Source organism: Eschrichtius robustus, chromosome 1 (assembly GCF_028021215.1).
Source record: "Eschrichtius robustus isolate mEscRob2 chromosome 1, mEscRob2.pri, whole genome shotgun sequence".
Taxonomy (NCBI): Eukaryota; Metazoa; Chordata; class Mammalia; order Artiodactyla; family Eschrichtiidae; genus Eschrichtius; species Eschrichtius robustus.
In genome coordinates this window covers 87,508,697-87,528,982 of record NC_090824.1, presented here as the reverse complement: position 1 = coordinate 87,528,982, position 20,286 = coordinate 87,508,697, and the positions used below count along the sequence as shown (strand labels likewise).

Here is a 20,286-nt window from a genome sequence, read left to right as displayed (position 1 = left end):
AGCAGCAAGGGAAAAATGACAAATAACATACAAGGGAACTCCCATAAGGTTAACAGCTGATTTCTCAGCAGAAACTCTACAAGCCAGAAGGGAGTGGCATGATATATTTAAAGTGATGAAAGGGAAGAACCTACAACCAAGATTAATCTACCTGGCAAGGATCACATTCAGATTCAATACAGAAATCAAAAGCTTTACAGACAAGCAAAAGCTAAGAAAATTCAGCACCACCAAACCAGCTCTACAACAAATGCTAAAGGAACTTCTCTAAGTGGGAGAAAAAAAGACCTACAAAAACAAACCAAAAACAATTAAGAAAATGGTACTAGGAACATACATATCAATAATTACCTGAAATGTAAATGGATTAAATGCTCCAACCAAAAGACACAGGCTCGCTGAATGGATAAAAAAACAAGATCCATATATATGCTGTCTACAAGAGACCCACTTCAGACCTAGGGACACATACAGAATGAAAGTGAGGGGATGGAAAAAGATATTCCATGCAAATGGAAATCAAAAGAAAGCTGAAGTAGCTATACTCATATCAGATAAAATAGACTTTAAAATAAAGAATGTTACAAGAGACAAGGAAGGACACTACATAATGATCAAGGGATCAATCCAAAAAGAAGATATAACCATTGTAAATATTTATGCACCCAACATAGGAGCACCTCAATACATAAGGCAACTGCTAACAGCTATAAAAGAGGAAATTGACAGTAACACAATAATAGTGGGGGACTTTAACACCTCACTTACACCAATGGACAGATCTTCCAAACAGAAAATTAATAAGGAAACACAAGCTTTAAATGACAAAATAGACCAGATAGATTTAATTGATCTTTATAGGACATTCCATCCCAAAACAGCAGATTACACTTTCTTCTCAAGTGCACACAGAACATTCTCCAGGATAGATCACATCTTGAGTCACAAATCAAGCCTCAGTAAATTTAAGAAAATTGAAATCATATCAAGCATCTTTTCTGACCACAACGCTATGAGACTAGAAATGAACTACAGGGAAGAAAACGTAAAGAACACAAACACATGGAGGCTAAACAATATGTTACTAAATAACCAAGAGATCACTGAAGAACTCAAAGGGGAGATCAAAAAATACCTAGAGACAAATGATAATGAAAACACAACGATCCAAAAGCTATGGGATGCAGCAAAAGCAGTTCTAAGAGGGGAGTTTATAGCTACACAAGCCTACCTCAAGAAACAAGAAAAATCTCAAAGAAACAATCTAACCTTAAACCTAAAGGAACTAGAGAAAGAAGAACAAACAAAACCCAAAGTTAGCAGAAGGAAAGAAATCATAAAGATCAGAGCAGAAATAAATGAAATAGAAACAAAGAAAACAAAAGCAAAGATCAATAAAACTAAAAGCTGGTTCTTTGAGAAGATAAACAAAATTGATAAACCATTAGCCAGACTCATCAAGTAAAAGAGGGAGAGGATTCAAATCAATAAGATTAGAAATGGAAGAGGAGAAGTTACAACAGACACCACAGAAATACAAAGCATCCTAAGAGACTACTACAAGCAACTCTATGTAATGAAATTGAAGTAATGAAATTGAAACTGTGATTAAAAATCTTCCAACAAACAAAAGTCCAGGATCAGATGGCTTCACAGGTGAATTCTATCGAACATTTAGAGAAGAGCTAACACCCATCCTTCTCAAACTCTTCCAAAAAACTGCAGAGGAAGGAAGACTCCCAAACTCATTCTATGAGGCCACCATCACCCTGAGAGCAAAACCAGACAAAGATACTACAAAAAAGAAAATTACAGACCAATATCACTGATGAATATAGATGCAAAAATCCTTAACAAAATACTAGCAAACAGAATTCAACAACACATTAAAAAGATCATACACCATGATCAAGTGGGATTTATCCCAGGGATGCAAGGATTCTTTAATATACGCAAATCAATCATTGTGATACACCATATTAACAAATTGAAGAATAAAAACCATATGATCATCTCAATAGATGCAGAAAAAAGCTTCTGACAAAATTCAACACCCATTTATGATAAAACTCTCCAGAAATTGGGCATAGAGGGAAACTACCTCAACATAATAAAGGCCACATACAAGAAACCCACAGCAAACATCATTCTAAACGGTGAGAAACTGAAAGCATTTCCTCTAAGATCAGGAACAAGACAAGGATGTCCAGTATTCAACACAGTTTTGGACGTCCTAGCCACGGCAATCAGAGAAGAAAAAGAAATAAAAGGAATACAAATCGGAAAAGAAGAAGTAAAACTGTCACTGTTTGCAGATGACATGATACTATACACAGAGAATCCTAAAGATGCTACCAGAAAACTACTAGAGCTAATCAATGAATTTGGTAAAGTTGCAGGATACAAAATTAACGCACAGAAATCTCTTGCATTCCTATACACTAATGATGAAAGATCTGGAAGAGAAATTAAGGAAACACTCCCATTTACCATTGCAACAAAAAGAATAAAATATCTAGGAATAAACCTACATAGGGAGACAAAAGACCTGTATGCAGAAAACTATAAGACACTGATGAAAGAAATTAAAGACGATACAAAAAGATGGAGAGATATACCATGTTCTTGGATTGGAAGAATCAACATTGTGAAAATGACTATACTACCCAAAGCAATCTACAGATTCAGTGCAATCCCTATCAAAGTACCACTGGCATTTTTCACAGAACTAGAACAAAAACTTTCACAATTTGTATGGAAACACAAAAGACCCTGAATAGCCAAAGCAATCTTGAGAAAGAAAAACAGAGCTGGAGGAATCAGGCTCCCGGACTTCAGAGTCTACTAAAAAGCTACAGTAATCAAGACAATATGGTACTGGCCCCAAAATAGAAATATAGATCAATGAAACAGGATAGAAAGCCCAGAGATAAACCCATGCACATATGGTCACCTTATTTTTTAAAGGAGACAAGGATATACAATGGAGAAAAGACAGCCTCTTCAATAAGTGGTGCTGGGAAAACTGGACAGCTACATGTGAAAGAATGAAATTAGAACAGTCCCTAACACCACACACAAAAATAAACTCAAAATGGATTAAAGACCTAAATGTAAGGCCAGACACTATCAAACTCTTAGAGGAAAACATAGGAAGGACACTCTTTGACATAAATCACAGCAAGATCTTTTTTGATCCGCCTCCTAGAGTAATGGAAATAAAAACAAAAATAAACAAATGGGACCTAATGAAACTTAAAAGCTTTTGCACAGCAAAGGAAACCATAAACAAGACGAAAAGACAACCCTCAGAATGGGAGGAAATATTTGCCAACGAATCAACGGACAAAGGATTAATGTCCAAAATATATAAACAGCTCATGCAGCTCAATATTAAAAAAACAAACAACCCAATCAAAAAATGGGCAGAAGACCTAGATAGACATTTCTCCAAAGAGGACATACAGATGGCCAGGAAGCACACGAAAAGCTGCTCAACATCACTAATTATTAGAGAAATGCAAATCAAAACTACAATGAGGTATCACCTCACACCAGTTAGAAGGGCCATCATCAGAAAATCTACAAACAACAAATGCTGGAGAGGGTGTAGAGAAAAGGGAAGCCTCTTGCACTGTTGGTGGGAATGTAAATTGATACAGCCACTATGGAGAACAGTATGGAGGTTCCTTAAAAAACTAAAAATAGAATTACCATATGACCCAGCAATCCCACTACTGAGCATATACCCAGAGAAAACCATAATTCAAAAAGACACATGCACCCCAGTGTTCACTGCTGTGCTATTTACAATAGCCAGGTCATGGAAGCAACCTAAATGCCCATAGACAGATGAATGGATAAAGAAGATGTGGTACATATATACAATGGAATATTATTCAGCCATAAAAAGGAACGAAATTGGGTCATTTGTAGAGACGTGGATGGATCTAGAGACTGTCATACAGAGTGAAGTAAGTCAGAAAGAGAAAAACAAATATCGTATATTAACACATATATGTGGAACCTAGAAAAATGGTACAGATGAACCGGTTTGCAGGGCAGAAATTGAGACACAGAAGTAGAGAACAAACATATGGACACCAAGGGGGGAAAATGGCGGGGGGGTGGGGGTGGTGGTGTGATGAATTGGGTGCTTGGGATTGACATGTATACACCGATGTGTATAAAATGGATGACTAATAAGGACCTGCTGTATAAAAAAATAAATAAAATAAAATTCAAAAAAAATCTGAAAACCTGCAAGAGAGAGTACATATTCCTTTTCAAAGTTCTCTAAGGAGTGACCTGAAATGTCCCATGTGGCCTCCATTCATTCAAATGTCACTGGGTGCTGATGACCTTCTGAATGCTGCCCTAGAGACTGGGAGTTCAGAGGCAAATCTACACAGACACGAACCCAACTAGCTGGCACAGACTAGAAGACAAATGAATGCTTTCAAAAAGTGATGAGTGCTGTAAAGAAGACAAAGCCGAGTCATGGAACATAGTGGTGGAGGAGGAGAAGGTACGCAGACAGGCGGGTCAGGGAAGTCCTCTTGAGCAGGAAATATTTGATATTTCGAATATTGACATAACAAGTGAAAACCCTGACATGAAGAAATATGATAGCTCTTCTAAAATTGTGTATGCTTTCAACCAACTGCTTTTCACCAAATACTCCATTCTTCTTTATTTATGTATGCTTTTTCCAAAAAGGATTTGAGGCAGTTTATATTATCTATATATCATGAGAAAGGGGAGGTTGAGGGAACATCTACGCATGTGGTCCAGACACTTGACCAACTTTGCAAGGTAGGTGCACTCTCCTTTGTACAGACATTTTACAGACAAGGCGGCTCAGGCTCAGACTTTCAGTTTCTTGCCCAACAACACACAGCAACAAGTCTGGACTTCAAATCCAATTCTGACTCCCAAACCTGTCTTTTCCATCAGCCCTCCCTTGTTAATGCGAACCCTGAGTTACTGTGACTGAGCCTTGACTTTCCCTTGGAATGTCCAGGCAGCCATGGCAAAAAGAGAAACGCGGCATTATCAGAAAAGAGAAAAGAGAAAAATTCTTCTAAGGGTAATAAAGTACTTAGCAACATTAAATTCTAATAGAAATTTATAACATGAACCTTACATGTGGCACCATGAATTACACAATCAACTATGTATATAAAATACGTAAGCTTGGTTTTTATTTCTTTTTAATAGAATCCCTGATTTTTTAGCTGGATACATTTCCCAGATGCCTTTGCAGCTCAGTGTGGCTACTGGATTAATTTCTGGCCAGTAAGATGAAAGAACTATAATACGCAATTTCCAGGAAGTGAACTTTATCAAAGGAAAGGGATGAAACTTCTTCATCCCCTTCTCATTCCAGCTGGCTGGAATGCAGATGTGATGACTGGAGGTCAGACAGCCATTTTAGACCATGAAGGGCACATTAAGGATGGTAGAACAGCAATTCAGAAAAAGCCGTAGACTCCAGACTTTTACATGTAAAAAAATAAACTTTGTTATTTTAAGTTTTCTGTCATATGTAGCTAAACTTAATCCTAACCAGTACAGGCTCATTGGAAAAAAAAAAAAAAAAAAGACAGTCAGGGAACAGTGCTTTCAGAGGTAAGAACAGAATATTTGCCAGGCTTCTCTCAAGCGAACTGAGAGGCTTCCCAACATGTGAAGATGCTTTTATGTAAAACATGTTTAGGGTACCAAGTGTTAGCTCATATTAGGGCATTCAAGGACTCCTGGAGCTGAAGAGGACTTGATTAAAAAGTTCAACAATCAAGATGTTCTAAAGATTAGGATTGGGTAAGACCTCCTTCATGCCTTTAGAAGATAAATGGTCATTAGAATTCAATGTTGATACAATCTTTGATTTAACCTGCACAAGGAAATAATGAATTCCTGGAATATTTGTAGGTAAAAAAACTCAAAGTCAGGGGTAACCAAAATTTTTTGAGAGCACCTAATGAGAGGAAAACACAATGCAGAATGTGTAGCTACAAAGTATACAAAATTCTACATGAGAAAAAAGATTTGTTTTGAAGACTGAAAATGCAAGTGACATGAAGGCAGCATAATAAGTAGTCATGGAGAGAAGGGCACGCTACAATGAGAGATGAGTTAAATTTGCTTCTCAATGAGATCATGAAGTTGGAGACTCTCCTGAAGTACTATCAAATAACCAAACAAATCTTCAAGGTATAAAAAGTGAAAGAGTAACACAAACTCAGTCCTAAAACATAAGAGAGGTAATGCTCATTTGGACTAATCCCCCCCCCCCAGAATTAAAAAAATTAAAAACATTAGATCTTCAAGAAACAAAACCCAAGGATCTTAATACACCCCACAGGATGAGGAACACTGACCCAGGGGACCCTCTTTTCAGCCCAGTGCACAACACCTGGAAGAGCACCCGGCCAACACTGGCAGGAACCCCAGTTTCTCAGTCTCAATGTGGTTTTCTTGGGCACTTCCTCACACTCAGGGCCCCCAAAATAAACTGATGTAAGCATGTGTCTATTTCTGTTAAAAGTACTGGAGTGAAGGATAAGACAATAAAAAAACTGAGAATTTTATCAGCCATTCCACATAGGAGCAAATCTTTTGGTTCCAAGGCATGAGGGTTAATGACAGCCTGCGATTAAACTTTACTGGTTTACAAGATGAGCAGCAGAGTGAGGACGAGGTTTGGGAAATTAATTAAAAATACTAACACAAGGGCTTCCCTGGTGGCGCAGTGGTTGAGAATCTGCCTGCCAATGGAGGGGACACGGGTCTGAGCCCTGGTCTGGGAGGATCCCACATGCCGCGGAGCAACTGGGCCCGTGAGCCACAATTGCTGAGCCTGCGCGTCTGGAGCCTGTGCTCCGCAACAAGAGAGGCCGCGATACTGAGAGGCCCGCGCACCGTGATGAAGAGTGGCCCCCGCTTGCCGCAACTGGAGAAAGCCCTCGCACAGAAACGAAGACCCAACACAGCCATAAATAAATAAATATATTAAAAAAAAAAAACACTAACACAAGAGGGAGAGGGATGGACTGGGAGTCTGAGGTTGGTAAATGCAAACTATTACATTTAGAATGGCTAAACAACAAGGTCCTACTGTAGAGCACAGGGAACTATATCCACTCTCCTGGGATAAACCATAATGGAAAAGAATATTAAAAAAAAGAATGTATCTATGTGTAAAACTGAGTCAATCTGCTGTACAGCAGAGACTGGCACAACATTGTAAATCAACTACGCTTCAATTAGAAAAAAATACTAACAATTTTTCCATTACACAACCATGTAAATATACTTGACACTACTGAACTATACACTTAAAAATTGTTAAGCTAGTATATTTTATGCCATGTGTTTTTAACCACAGCACATAAAAGAAAAAGTTACACAATTCAAACCACTTCCAGGTGTTTGGTCTAGGATTGTTACCTAGATTCCGCTCATCACATCCCCCTTAAATTTTGATGGCAAGACTCGGCTCAGCATGGCCTCTTGTTTCTCACCTGCCTCCGTTCTCATATGCTGTAATGTGGGGAAGGAACTAGTCTGTGCGAAAAAACAACAAATCTAGAAATAAAGTAACATGTGCAAGCTAGATAATCTGGGCAAGTCTTTGGTTTTAAGTCTGTGAAGATGCCCCTCCCCCCCCCCCCCAAAATGATGATAGTAAAATCTAAGAAATTAGATTTTATGTCAAATGCCTTAATCACTGACTTCCCTCCATATCTCTTTTTCTAAATAGACCCCAATACATTTGGGAATTATTTCAGTCGATAAAAAAATTTTGAGAGCTTTTTACCAGGCACTAGGCATGTAGGTGTGAACAAATACAGAGACTCTGTCCTTATGAAGCCAGCCTACTCTCATACAATGTAAAGGTGGCATTTCATGTTAGTGGAAAAGACTGAAAAAAATCATCTGTGTTAGTCTAACTGGCTAGTTGGGGGGTGAAAGTGGGCAGCCTAGATTCATACTCAGACAGAGGTAAGAACTTTAAAAAATAAAAAGCTATTTCTATATTTATTTGATGGAAGTTTAAAAACAAAGTCATGAAAGAATTAAAAGACAGTCTTGAAGAATTCATTTTTTTGGTAACACTGGAGCAGGGAAAAAAACAAACCACAGGGACCATGTAACAACAATAAAATGAAAAAAAAAAGGTCATTTTGACTATATTAAAGTTTTAAAAAATTGCATAAATTACCTAAATATCAAAATGCATAATGGTTAATTAGGGGAAAATATTTGCAATATATGACCCAAAATGCCAATTTTCTTAACATACATATTAACATATAAATAGCTCTGACATATGAATAAGAAAGTAGACAATAGAGTGTAAAAATAAACCAAACAACACTGAACAGTTCACAGAAAAAAATCCATGGCTTACAGACAAAGGTGGTCCTCATAATTTACAACTAAGGAAGTAAAAATGTTTCATCTATCTACTGGCAAAGATGAAAAAGTCTGACACTACAGTGTTGGTGAAGATGTAGGAAAAGGAGCACTCATACACTACCGGTGGGCCCAGAGACAAAAGCAAGGCTTTAGGAGGGAGGTTTGCAATAGCTATCAAATTATAAATGAGCAGACCTTTGGTTGACAGAAAATTAGCCAAGATAATTAAGTTAACAATAAATTTGTAACTCTAGAGGAAATTATATTTTCAACTAGTGATGTCCAAACTTTAGTATGTAAAAGAATTTTTAGCATGTACTCCCAAAATGTTATTTATAAATAACATACGTATGCTACTAAACCAAAATCTACATTATAACACATCCCCCAAAAAGAAGTTTAAAAAACTTCAGATGTTTAAAAAACCTAAAGTTTACTCAGGTCAATAATTCTGAGCTGAACTTACTGGCAACAAATTTGGCCTGAACCGACATGAGGCTATTAATAGTCTTCATCCATCCCACTGAGTGTGAATATTTGCATATTCACATGGTTTGTTGTGTTTGATTCTGCATGCTGCTCCAGACACTGAGTGAGGTATTAGGTAAGTGTGGAATGTGCACATGTGGCCATGAACACAAACACTTCTGAATTCTGAAACTTATCAGGCCTCAGGGTTTTGCATAAAGGATTGTGGGCTTGCATAACCTTTCCCTAAAGACTGGCAAATAATAAGTATTTGTTGAATGACTACATTTTTTTTAAACTTTTTAAAACTTTTTTTTGATTGAAGTATAGTTGATTTACAGTGTTAATTTCTGCTGCACAGCAAAGTGACTCAGTTATACACATACATACAATCTTTTATATTCTTTTCCAATATGGTTTATCCCAGGATATTGAATATAGTTCCTTGTGCTATACAGTAGGACCTTGTTGCTTATCCATTCTACATGTAATAGTTTGCATCTATTAATCCCAAACTCCAAGTCCATCCCTCCCCCACCCACCCGCCCTTGGCAACCACAAGTCTGTTCTCTATGTTGAATGACTACATTCTGATTCATCCTTATGACCACCAATTATTTGCCTAGCAAAGTGTTAAGCCTATTTGCCCGTGTACCTCAGGGTACAGCTATCTGAATCCTTCTACCTGCCTATTACAGTTTTTGATTTTGTTTGCTCTATCTTGTTATAAAGACCACCAGCTATAAATTCTGAGATTATCAGTATCCCTACCTACAGCAGTACCTTTGTCTTTTGTTTTCTTGCAGTCTTAGGACCAGATAATTAAGCTGTGTAAAGTAAATAAACTGTCTCTGAATGAAGTCTTAGGAGCTTTGTATTGAGTCACCGTGTAAACTTTGCAACACGTATTTTGGCTTCATGAGCAGACTTCCTGGTTCTCAATGTTTGGGAACAGAGAAGTTACCAGATAACCAGAAAGTTACATTGTTATTTTATTATAAGCTTGTATAAGGGGAATATTTACATTTTTACTATTTCAGCTTAAAAATAACTCTTGAAATTAAGCACTAGAAAAGTAAGCTCCCTGAGGGAAGGGGGTTTGGTTTGGTTTGTGCTGGACTGTATTCCCAATACCTAGAACAATAAATAGTTAATGAAGGAAGGGAAACATTGGGTGAGAAGGAAAATGTTTTGCCCTGACAGCTCCCGAAGATCCTATTCCTTGAGAAAATCCCGGATGTGCCGATAAGGCACATGTTGTAAAATGCCAGAATTAAAGGTAGATGAAGGGGGCTGGGCTTCCCTGGTGCCGCAGTGGTTAAGCATCCACCTGCCAATGCAGGGGACACGGGTTCAAGCCCACATGCTGCGGAACAACTAAGCCCCTGTGCCACAACTACTGAGCCTGCGCTCTAGAGCCCACGTGCCACAACTACGGAGCCCACGTGCTGCAACTACTGAAGCCAGTGCGCCTAGAGCCCGTGCTCCGCAACAAGAGAAGCCACCGCAATGAGTAGCCCCCACTCGCCATAACTAGGGAAAGCCCGCGTGCAGCAGCGAAGACCCAACACAGCCAAAAATAAATAAAATAAATAAATTTAAAGGTAGATGAAGGAAGGTACTACCTTTTAAATAATACTACAAAGATAAGAGTTTGGTAGATAATTCTTCAAGGATGATGAGGGAAAGACTGTCAGTATCAGCAGCTTATAATGTGCCTTAACTTACTTCCAGACAAAAAGGAAAATAATATTTTAAGTCAAATGCCATTTTAAAAGGGTGGACTCAGCACACTCCCTCTCCATTGCAGCTAAGACGACTGTATTCCATACTCTCCAAGCGCCTTGGAGAAAGGTACAGAGGAAAGTTCCTCCACACAGCACAATACAGGGAGGATGCCTGAGGAGTACAATGGGATTACATGGTTAATAGTTTTGAACACAGACGGGAGGGTGAGGCTTCTGATTGAAGGCATCAGTAAGATCTGCGCAAGAGCCCCCAAAGCGTTCCCAAAGTTGCAGTGGGTCCCTATGAATGCGCTGTTGTATCAAACTCAAGGGCTTTCAGGGAGGAAAAAAGGCAGGACAGTAAGGACGCAGGGAAGTTATGGAACGTCCGTAGGAATAAGAAACAGCGTGAGGTAAGACTGGAGCCGACGTGGGGAAAAGGGTGTAAGAGAATTCGGCCCAGTTGGGGGTTCTGGAGACCCGCCAAGCGGCTGCGGGCGCAAGGACAGAAAGTGAGCGTGGGTGGAATCGCAAGAGATGAAAGGACTCCAGAATCCTAAGTGGGGGTCGGCGGTTCGGCTCCGGCAGGGCCGGGCGGGCCTGGCCGGGGTAGATCGAGCCAGGGGAGCTGGGCCGCAGCACGCCAGCCCCGACCAGACAAGCCACGTTCCTACCCGTCCGCACGCGTCCGGCCGCAGGTCCTGGAAGTCGGAGCCGTAGATGGCCTCCAGGGCCTGCAGCTCGTGGTCCTGTCGCTGTGGGTAGCTCTCCGGCGGCTCGTCCCGGCCACGCCCTTGGGCCCCGCGGCCCCCAGCCATGGTAGTACGGTGGGCAAGGCAAGGCAAAGCAGCCTTGCGGAGGTGGGTGGGCCCTAGGCGGGCTCCGCTCCGGGGGCGGGACCGTGGGCGGGGATCCAAGCCGGAGGCGGGGTCAGGGATGGGGAGAGCTCCGCGCTTGGGGGGGGGAAGGATCACAGCAGGAGCTCCACGCCGGGGGGGGGCATGTGGGCGGGGCGTCGCGCCGGGGGCGGGGTCAGGGTTGGGGTGGGGCTCGGCGCCCAGCAGGATCCCCGCCGGAACTCCGCGCCCCGGGCCGGCTCTTGGGTGAGAAGCGGCGTCACGAACGCTATTAACGCGTGAGCAGCGTAGGCATGGGAGCGAGGCTGGGGGAAGGTTTAGCCCACATTCTGCTGGGGGAACTGAGCGGAGGAACCTGCAGGGGCGTGGGAGATCAAATCCATCAGAATGGAATGCCAAGGGGTATGGTTTTCACGAAATAAGTCTCTTTCACAGAAGTGCCTGCTGGAACTCCTTCACTCTGGCATGGGTAGGAGACAGGAGCTCTGAAGGGCAGACTTTGATGGGTTTTCCAGCCGCTTTGACTCACCTTAAGCCTTCCCAGAAGACGACCAGGAGTAAAAATCGTGACCGCTACTCCCCTCCCCGCCAGTTTTTTACCCTCGAACTCGTCCCCTTAACCATAGATTCAACATCCCAGTGCATGTTCTCTGTTCCTACATGCCTACCCTAGGGGTCAACAGTACCACCATGCAATTTCAATTGAAAAATGTCTTTCCACTCAGGCATCTTATGAGCAACATTCCCATGAAGAGAATTATGTTGCATGCCCAGTTTACTTAATGTGAATTGAGGAGGTCTTTCTGTTATATCCTGTCTCCAACCAATGTTGATTTAGAATAATCATATCGTATTACCTCAAGTTAAGTTTAAGTGACATTTCCTTCTGTCTGCCTTGCTTACCCCTATACTATTTGCTAAATAATGATTATTTATACTATTTGCTAAATAATGATTATTTAAGTATCTTGCCGTCATCTATCTACTCAGTTGTGGCCAGATAACACAAAGGCACTAGTTTGACCCGAGGCCCCTTCAGACCATCTTCTCCTTCCCTCCCCTAGGGACCTGTTCTTTTTCCAGTGATGCCTGTCTAGGTAAATGGCACCACCCCCTCCCCATTGGCCCAAGCCAACGAAGAGTAATCCTGGATTCCCTCTCTCTCATCTCTCACATCCAGATAGTTACAATTTCTGCCATTCATCCACTTCACTCCATCCCACTGCCACTAACTTGGTTCAGGTCACCATCATCTCTTCCCTGGATGACTTCAACAGCTGGGAAACTAGTCACTGCTTTCATTCTTGCCCCACTTTAAGCCATTCTTCCTATTGCAGCCAGAGTAATGTTTCTAAATAAAAAATATGATCATATCACCCCAGTTCTTAAAATCCTTCCATTTCTCCATTTTTTTAAATTAAAATACTCTAGTTATGGAAAAATTTCACACATACATTAAAGTAGGGGAAATATTACAATACCCCCCTGTACTCATCACTCAGCTTCAACAAATTTAGAATCTTATTCAATCTTATTTCATTTCTCCCCTCTTCCCACCCCTCAACACAGACACACACACACACACCCCTCCCTAGGAGTGAATCTTAAAGAAAATCTCAGACATCATATCATTCTTTTTATAAACACTTAAGTACATATCTCTAACAGATAAGGACATTTTATGAACGTAATACTGTCCTTATACCTTAAAAATATAACAGTTGCTTAACATTATTTAATACCCAATTTATGTTCAAAATTCTCCATCTGTCTAAACTTAGAATCTGTAGTGGATGCTGGACCTATAAAGGATATAATCAAAACAATCAGCAAAATTTGAAGGGGGTCTTGTGGATTAGACAGCATTATTATATCAGTGTTAACTTCCTGAGTTTACTGATTGTACTGAGGTCAAATAGAAAGTGTCCTTGCTATTAGGAAATTTCCACTCAAACCGTAAGGGGTAATAGGGTATTACATATACAATTAGCTCCCAAGTGATTCAGAAAATAAAGAGAGAGATGATAAGTCAAACATAGATGTCAACCATTGGGGGGAATTTAGGTGAAGGATGTATGAGAGTTCTTTGGATAATTCTTACAACTTTTATATAAGTTTGAAATTATTTCAAAGTCAAAATTTCACAACAAAAACCCTGGCAAACTGTTCTCCAAAGTGTTGTACTATATTATATTCCCACCAGTTTAGGAGGGTTCTAGTTACTCTGCATCTTTGTCAGTAATTGTTATTGTCAATCTTTTAAATTTTAAACATTGTAATTGGTGTGTAGTAGTATCTCATTGTGCCTTAATTTACATTTCCCTAATGATTAATAATGTTAATCAGCTTTTCATGTGCTTATTTGTCATTCATATATCTTCTGTCTGTTCATATCTTTTGCTCATTTTAAAAATTGTATTTTTTATATTATTATTGAGTTTTGAGAATTCTTTATATATTCTGAAGTAAGTCCTTTATCAGATATGTAATTTGCAAAAATTTTCTCCCAGTCTGTAGCTTGCCTTTTCATTCTCTTAACAGTGTTTTACAAAGAGCATAGTTCTTACTTTTGAGGGAGTTCCATTTATCAGTTTTTATCTTTTATGAATCGTGTTTTGTCATCCTATCCAAGAAATTTTTGCCTAACTCAAAGTCACAAAGATTTTCCTCCATGTTTTCATCTAGAAGTTTTATAGTTTTCAGTTTTACATTTAGGCCTATCATGAGTTTTAGTTAAAAAGTTAAACATATACCTACCCTATGACACAACTATTCACTGCTAGATATTTATTTACCCAAGAGAAATGAAAGCATATGTCCATGAACAGACTTGTAAATGAATGTTCATAAACCCTTAATCGCCAAACTGAAAACAACCCAAATGCTCATCAAAAGTGATGGACAAACTTGTTTCTTGGAAAAACAAATTGAGATGTATCAATACGATCAATGGAACACTATTCAGCAATAAAAAGAAATATGCTATCTATATAATAATAACATGGATAAATCTCAAAGTAATTATGCTGAGTGAGAGAAGCCAGACAAAAGAGTACATATTGTATGATTCCATTTATATAAAATTCTAAAAATACAAACTTAGTAATAGAAGATAAGCGATTGCCTGGTGTCAGGATGACAGAGATGAGCCACAGGGAGGGATTCCAGAGGGACAAGAAGAAACTCCTGGGAGTGATGGATATATTCATTATCTTGATTGTGGTGATAGTTTCACAGGTGTTTGCATATATTAAAACTGATCAAACTGTAGAATATATGCAATTTATTGTATGTCAATTATACTCTAATAATCTGTTAAAAGGAAAAGGTTGTTGTTGTTGCTTTGTTTTGTTTTACAGTGCTTTGTTTGTATTAGGATCCAACCAGTGTCCACACATTGCATTTGGTTGCCCTACGTGAAATAACTCAGCAGTCCTGGGATCATTCGAAAGTAAAGGCTGGTACTTGATTGGCTTCCGGCAGATAACCTCTAAACTCTTGGAGCACCCAGACTGGTAAGATTGTTTTTGTGTAACTGGGGTTCACAATTTGTCAGGACACCCCAAGATTTCCTTATTCTCCAGGCCCTCCCTAAACCCTTAGATCGGTTCTCCAAGGAAGAGACTCTACTTCCTCATGCCCTCCCTGCTCCCCAAAAGTACATCTCCTGGTCTTGCTGTTTACCCTCAACTTCCCAAAGAAAAACTTCCAGACTGTTGGTCGTTGTGCCCAAATTTTAAAACTACATTCCCTTTCATTCCTGAAGGATATTTTCACTGGATATAGAATTTGGGGTCAGTGGTTCTTTTCTTTCAGCCCTTGAAAATGTTATGCCACTTCTTTCTGGCCTTTGTGATTTCAATTAGATCTCTGCTATCATTCACATTGTTTTTCCCCTATAGGTAAAGTGGCATTTCTCTATGGCTACTTTTAAAGATTTTTTTTCTTTGTCAGTGTCCAGAAGTTTGATTATGATGTGTCTTGGTATAGATTTCTTTGGGTTTATCATGTTTAGAGCTCACTCAGCTTCTTGAATCTGTAGGCTTATGATTTTTGCCAAATATGGGAAATTTTCAGCCATTACTTCTTTGAATACTTTTTTGGACCTGCCCTCTTTCCTGTCTCCTTGTAGGAGGTAAAAGCACTTAATTGTTCTTAAAGCTCTCTGTGGCCTGGCAGGAGTAGGAGAGGCAAGGTGGCTCCTGCTGTTCAAGAAATTATGAAATAAAAATAGCTTTTTTTTTTTTTTTTGCATCAGTTTGTGGGTATTTGTATGCATTTACATATTTATATACCCAAATGAATCTTGTCCTTTAAATTCTGGAATAAATTAAGTATATATTTTTCTTCCAAAGCTGTGCCATTACTTACAAGTCAGACTGTGAGTCGTAGTATTTTATAGTCATATCTCATCTTTTAGCAAAGAAGATACGGTCTTGATCACTTAATTCAGCAGAATTGGTCCTAGATAACTTTTGGCTCTATCAAAAAATTCAAATTTATTCTTAAAGGACATATTTGTTACCATCAGCAAAAGAATGTTTCCTTTTATGATACAGGAAAGAATATTCCAACTTCTGAAGTTAGTTATAAAAGAGAGTCCCAAATACGTGTTAAGAAATCATGATATTCTTCAACAGTTAAACAGCTTCCCAGGGTGACTCCTTTAAAGGTGATAATATTCATGGATATTTTAGTTTCGGCATACTTGCTATTAAAAAATTAGTCAGGTTGCTTTATAATCACTACGTGTATATGTGTGTGTGCATGTGTCTATGTGTCTGTGTATATGAAATTGCTGAGGCTTTCTGGGGGAAGGGGTATTCAATCTCTCACCTTCCAGATACTCTTGATGAATGTAATAGCAATCTATAGGTGCAAGGACTATTACAAATTGGGAAACTGCATTAGGAGTTATAGATTCATATCAGTAGAAAACCATTTCCCAGTCCACATATTGAGATAATTTAGAATATGCAAATTATTAGTATTAGTAAATATAATTAGTAAATTATTATACTAATTACATTATTTACTATAATTAGTAAATTATTAGTATTAGCTTTTTTAAACAGATAATTTCTTTGTTGGTAATTTAACATACCCCAAACTAAGAACCATAAAGTAAACGTATTTAGCCCAATAGTGTAAAGGCTAAATTGTGGACTTCTAAATCTTTAACCAAAAGCCATTTTGTCCTTTGTTAATTGCAAAGTAAGTGGTTCTTCCATTTTTTGAAATAGAGGACTTGTTAGGCAGTGGTTTATTTATATCTACAGAGAGAGAATTCTTTAAAATGTTGAAAGATGATGCTTTGTTTCCCTTTTGATATTTGTTGTCTTTAAGCATCAATAAACAGGAATCAATCTTATATAGTTACGTTTCATTGATTTCCTATGATGTGCCAGGTACTGTTAGAGATTTTCATTAATTTGGTATTTTATTGTCCTCTAAACAGCCTTGCAATATAGGCATTTTAATCGCTATTTGGTAGAGGAGGAAACTGAGCTTAGAGAGGTCAGTAACTGCCCAGTGTCACAAGTGGAAATAGGGGAGCAGGCATTCAAACCCAGGTCAAACTGACACCAACATCATACTGCCCCCCTTCCCCCCGTCCCGGTTACTAGACTCTTTATCTTGAGGGAGTTGGTAGGTTTGCCTGTGTAAAGTGACAATCTGAGTATACTAAGCTTAAGTACTCCCCCCAAAAAGCTATTTAAATGACATAAATTTATTGGAGACCAGTATGTTTTTGGACATGAAATATTCCAGTAGTTCAATTCAAAGATGCCCAGAGACTTTATTATCAGCTACCACTTTCATTTTACAAGGACCTAGGATATCCTTATTGCCCCCAATATACACAGAGATTTTGTTTTAAGCCCTAACTCAGTATCTTCCATTCCCGGGAAATAAAGTCTATGCTTTCTTAAATATGCAGGCCCCAGTTTTCATGACTCTATCTGCCGGGATAGGCTGGGTTATACTGTGATAATGAGCAGCTCCAAAAATCTTGGTTGTTTAGTATAACAAAGGTTTATTCCTTGCTTATATAAAATTTGTTGTTATGTCTGGGTGGTCTCTAGGGCGTCTGCAACCCCCCTGCCACCCCCCCCCCACACACAATATGGTGACTCAGAAACACAGGCTGCTTCAATATTTCAGCTCTTCAACACAAGTCCCCTTCCACAATCACAATGGCAGGGCAGCAGAGAGACTTGAAAATCACAACAAGCTTTTCACTGCCGCAGCTCAGAAATGACTCGTCACTTCTGCTCACATATCATTAGTCATTATAGTCACATGGGCCTGCCCATTTGCAAGGGCAGCCGAGAAAAATAGGCTTCTGTGTGCCTGGAAGAAGAGGAGAATGAGATATCACTGAACACTAGTAATGTTTACATAATAACCTGCATTGTTTATGTCTTTTGTATAGGTATAGAATTAGCCATTTGGAAATAGAACTACTTATTCCAGATGGGTAGCCCGGGGCCATAAGGATCCCTCTTTCCTCAGCACACTGCTGCTTGGGCTTACCGACTCAAAACACTTCCAGCTTTTCTCTTCTCTCCATCTTTAGCGAGAGACCATGCAGGGACATTTGAAAGTGTAGTGTTGGGGACAGGAGGCAGGAGGAAGAGACCTTCAATGATGAAAAGGAAGAAGGAAGGGGAAATAAACCCATAGGCTCCTCCTCACTTCCCGCCACCTTCCCCTTGGGCTTTGCAATTATCTCAAATCCTATCCATCTCTTCTTTCCCCTACCCAGCTCCCTTCCTGCTCTTCAATGAATGCCCAAGAAAGTTGGAATCCAGGAATTCTTTTGAACATAAATGGATCCTATTTCATTCTATAGATATGGAAAGATGTTATTAGCACCTACATGTAAATTTTGCCTATCACCACACCATGGGAGTATAAGAGAAAAAACAGAGAAGGAAATAGGCTTTTAAAAATTACCACAGGGATTTATCATAAGGAGCTGGCTCATGCAGTTTTGGAGGCTAAGTCCCAAGATCGGCAGTTGGCAAGCTGGAGACCCAGGACTGTCGATGGTGTTGTTCTAGTCCCATCTAAAGGCCTGAGAACCAAGAGAGCTGATAGTGTCCTTCCAGTCTGAAGGCCACCAGGCTTAACACTCAGAAGAGCCAAGGTTTCAAGTCTGAAGGCAGGGAAAAGCTTATATACCAGCTCGAAGGTTGTGAGGCAGAGGAAATCCTCTTTTACTCAGCTTTTATGTTCTAGCCAGATCTTCAACTGATTAGATGAGGCTCACCCACAATAAGGAGGGCAATCCCTTTACTCACTCTACAGATTCAAATGTTAATCTCATCCAGAAATATCCTCATAGACACACCCAGAATAATGTTTGGCCAAATATCTGGGCAACCGTGGCCCTGTCAAGTTGACACATTAAATTAACCATCATACCTATTTTCCCATGGCTATAAGAGGTAAAATCCCTAAGCAAATCCCAGGAGCTATATGATTAAGGAAGAGGTGATTGGAGAAAGCTTCGAGAATCTGTTCTATTCCACATTTCTGTGTTCCTGCCTTCCCAGCACAGGGCATTAACATTAGTTAAATGAGTGGACTCCTGGCACAAGAAGAGTAATTCTTGTAAACACTGTGAAGAAATTAGACCTTTGGAGAGCTAGGTAGACCTACAGACTGAGTAGGGCCTCCCTAGGAGTCCTTACCCCAGAGCCTCTCCTTCTTTTTGCCCCACTCTGCCTGGGAACCCTATCATCCTGTTTATTATTTCTATAGGGAAATGGATCCTGAGCGCTACACAACTAACTTTAAAACTTTGGGAACACAAAGTGTGTTTAAGCTGGGAGAATGCCTTCTTATACTATTCATTATGGGAGAAAAATGTAAGGAAAAATTACTACGCATTATCTAAGAGCCAGAGGTTGCCTATTTTTTTATTCCATTTTCTATTATCTGCTTTTAGTGTAGCTCCAGAAAGTTTCGGATGAAAATTAGCTAGCACATAAATGTGGAGGCTGGTGGTCCTAATCACCTGCCTTCAGCTATGGCTGTGTACCAGTTTGCTGCCAGGTGTTAATATTGGCTAGCTCATATCCCTGTAATACCTGTACACGGTAACTGAAGAGGACTGTAATTAATTTGTGTGGTTTTTGACCTCTTCCGGTTTCATTCCAGAAAAAAATATCTAAAAACGAGACCTTTGGAAGGATTTTTTTGATAAAAGGAAAATAGATATTATGGCAGATTTTATTTTCCTTAAATGACTGCAACAATCTCTCTCATTCCACCTGCTGTTCTTACAATATGATGGACACTCCCTCCACTGAGAGGTGTAGTCTCTGTCCTTTCCCCTTATATGTGGCGGCTTTTGACTGCTTCAACAAATAGAGTACAGTGGAAGTGATGTTCTGTGACTTCTGAGATGAGTCATAAAAGTCGGCCACCTCCCCGCCTTGTCCTCTTGGGACTCTTATCTTAAATGCTCACTTTTGGAACATAGCTGCCACGCTGTAAGAAAGCCAAGCAGCCACAGGGAGAGGCCACATATAAGCATTCCAGCTGACAGGCCCAGCTGAGGTCCCAACAACAGCCAGCATCAACTGCCAGACATGTTAGTTAACAAGCCTTCAGATTCCATACCCTGGCTTTGACTTTGAGCTGCCCCAGTTGATATCATGTGGAGCAGAGATAAGCAGTCCCAATGGGTCTTGCCAGAATTGCACATTTATGAGCAAAATAAGTGATTGCTGTTGTAATTTAGGCCACTAAGTTTGTGATGAGCAGACAGGTATAAATAACCCTACTATAGACATTTG

General features: G+C 39.6%; 1 protein-coding gene across 2 annotated transcripts in view; it reads right to left on the bottom strand.

The window, feature by feature from the left end:
- EIF2AK4 (eukaryotic translation initiation factor 2 alpha kinase 4) overlaps nucleotides 1–11,484 on the bottom strand; it is a 108,250-nt gene extending 96,766 nt beyond the window's left edge. For both annotated transcript variants that reach the window (XR_011074671.1, XM_068549146.1), the window contains exon 1: nucleotides 11,294–11,484. Coding sequence is in view for 1 of the 2 variants with exons in the window: in XM_068549146.1 (XP_068405247.1) it covers nucleotides 11,294–11,437 (144 nt within the window). In the remaining variant the exon portion in view is untranslated. The remainder of the gene's footprint in view (nucleotides 1–11,293) is intronic.
- Between the last annotated feature and the right edge of the window lie 8,802 nt (nucleotides 11,485–20,286).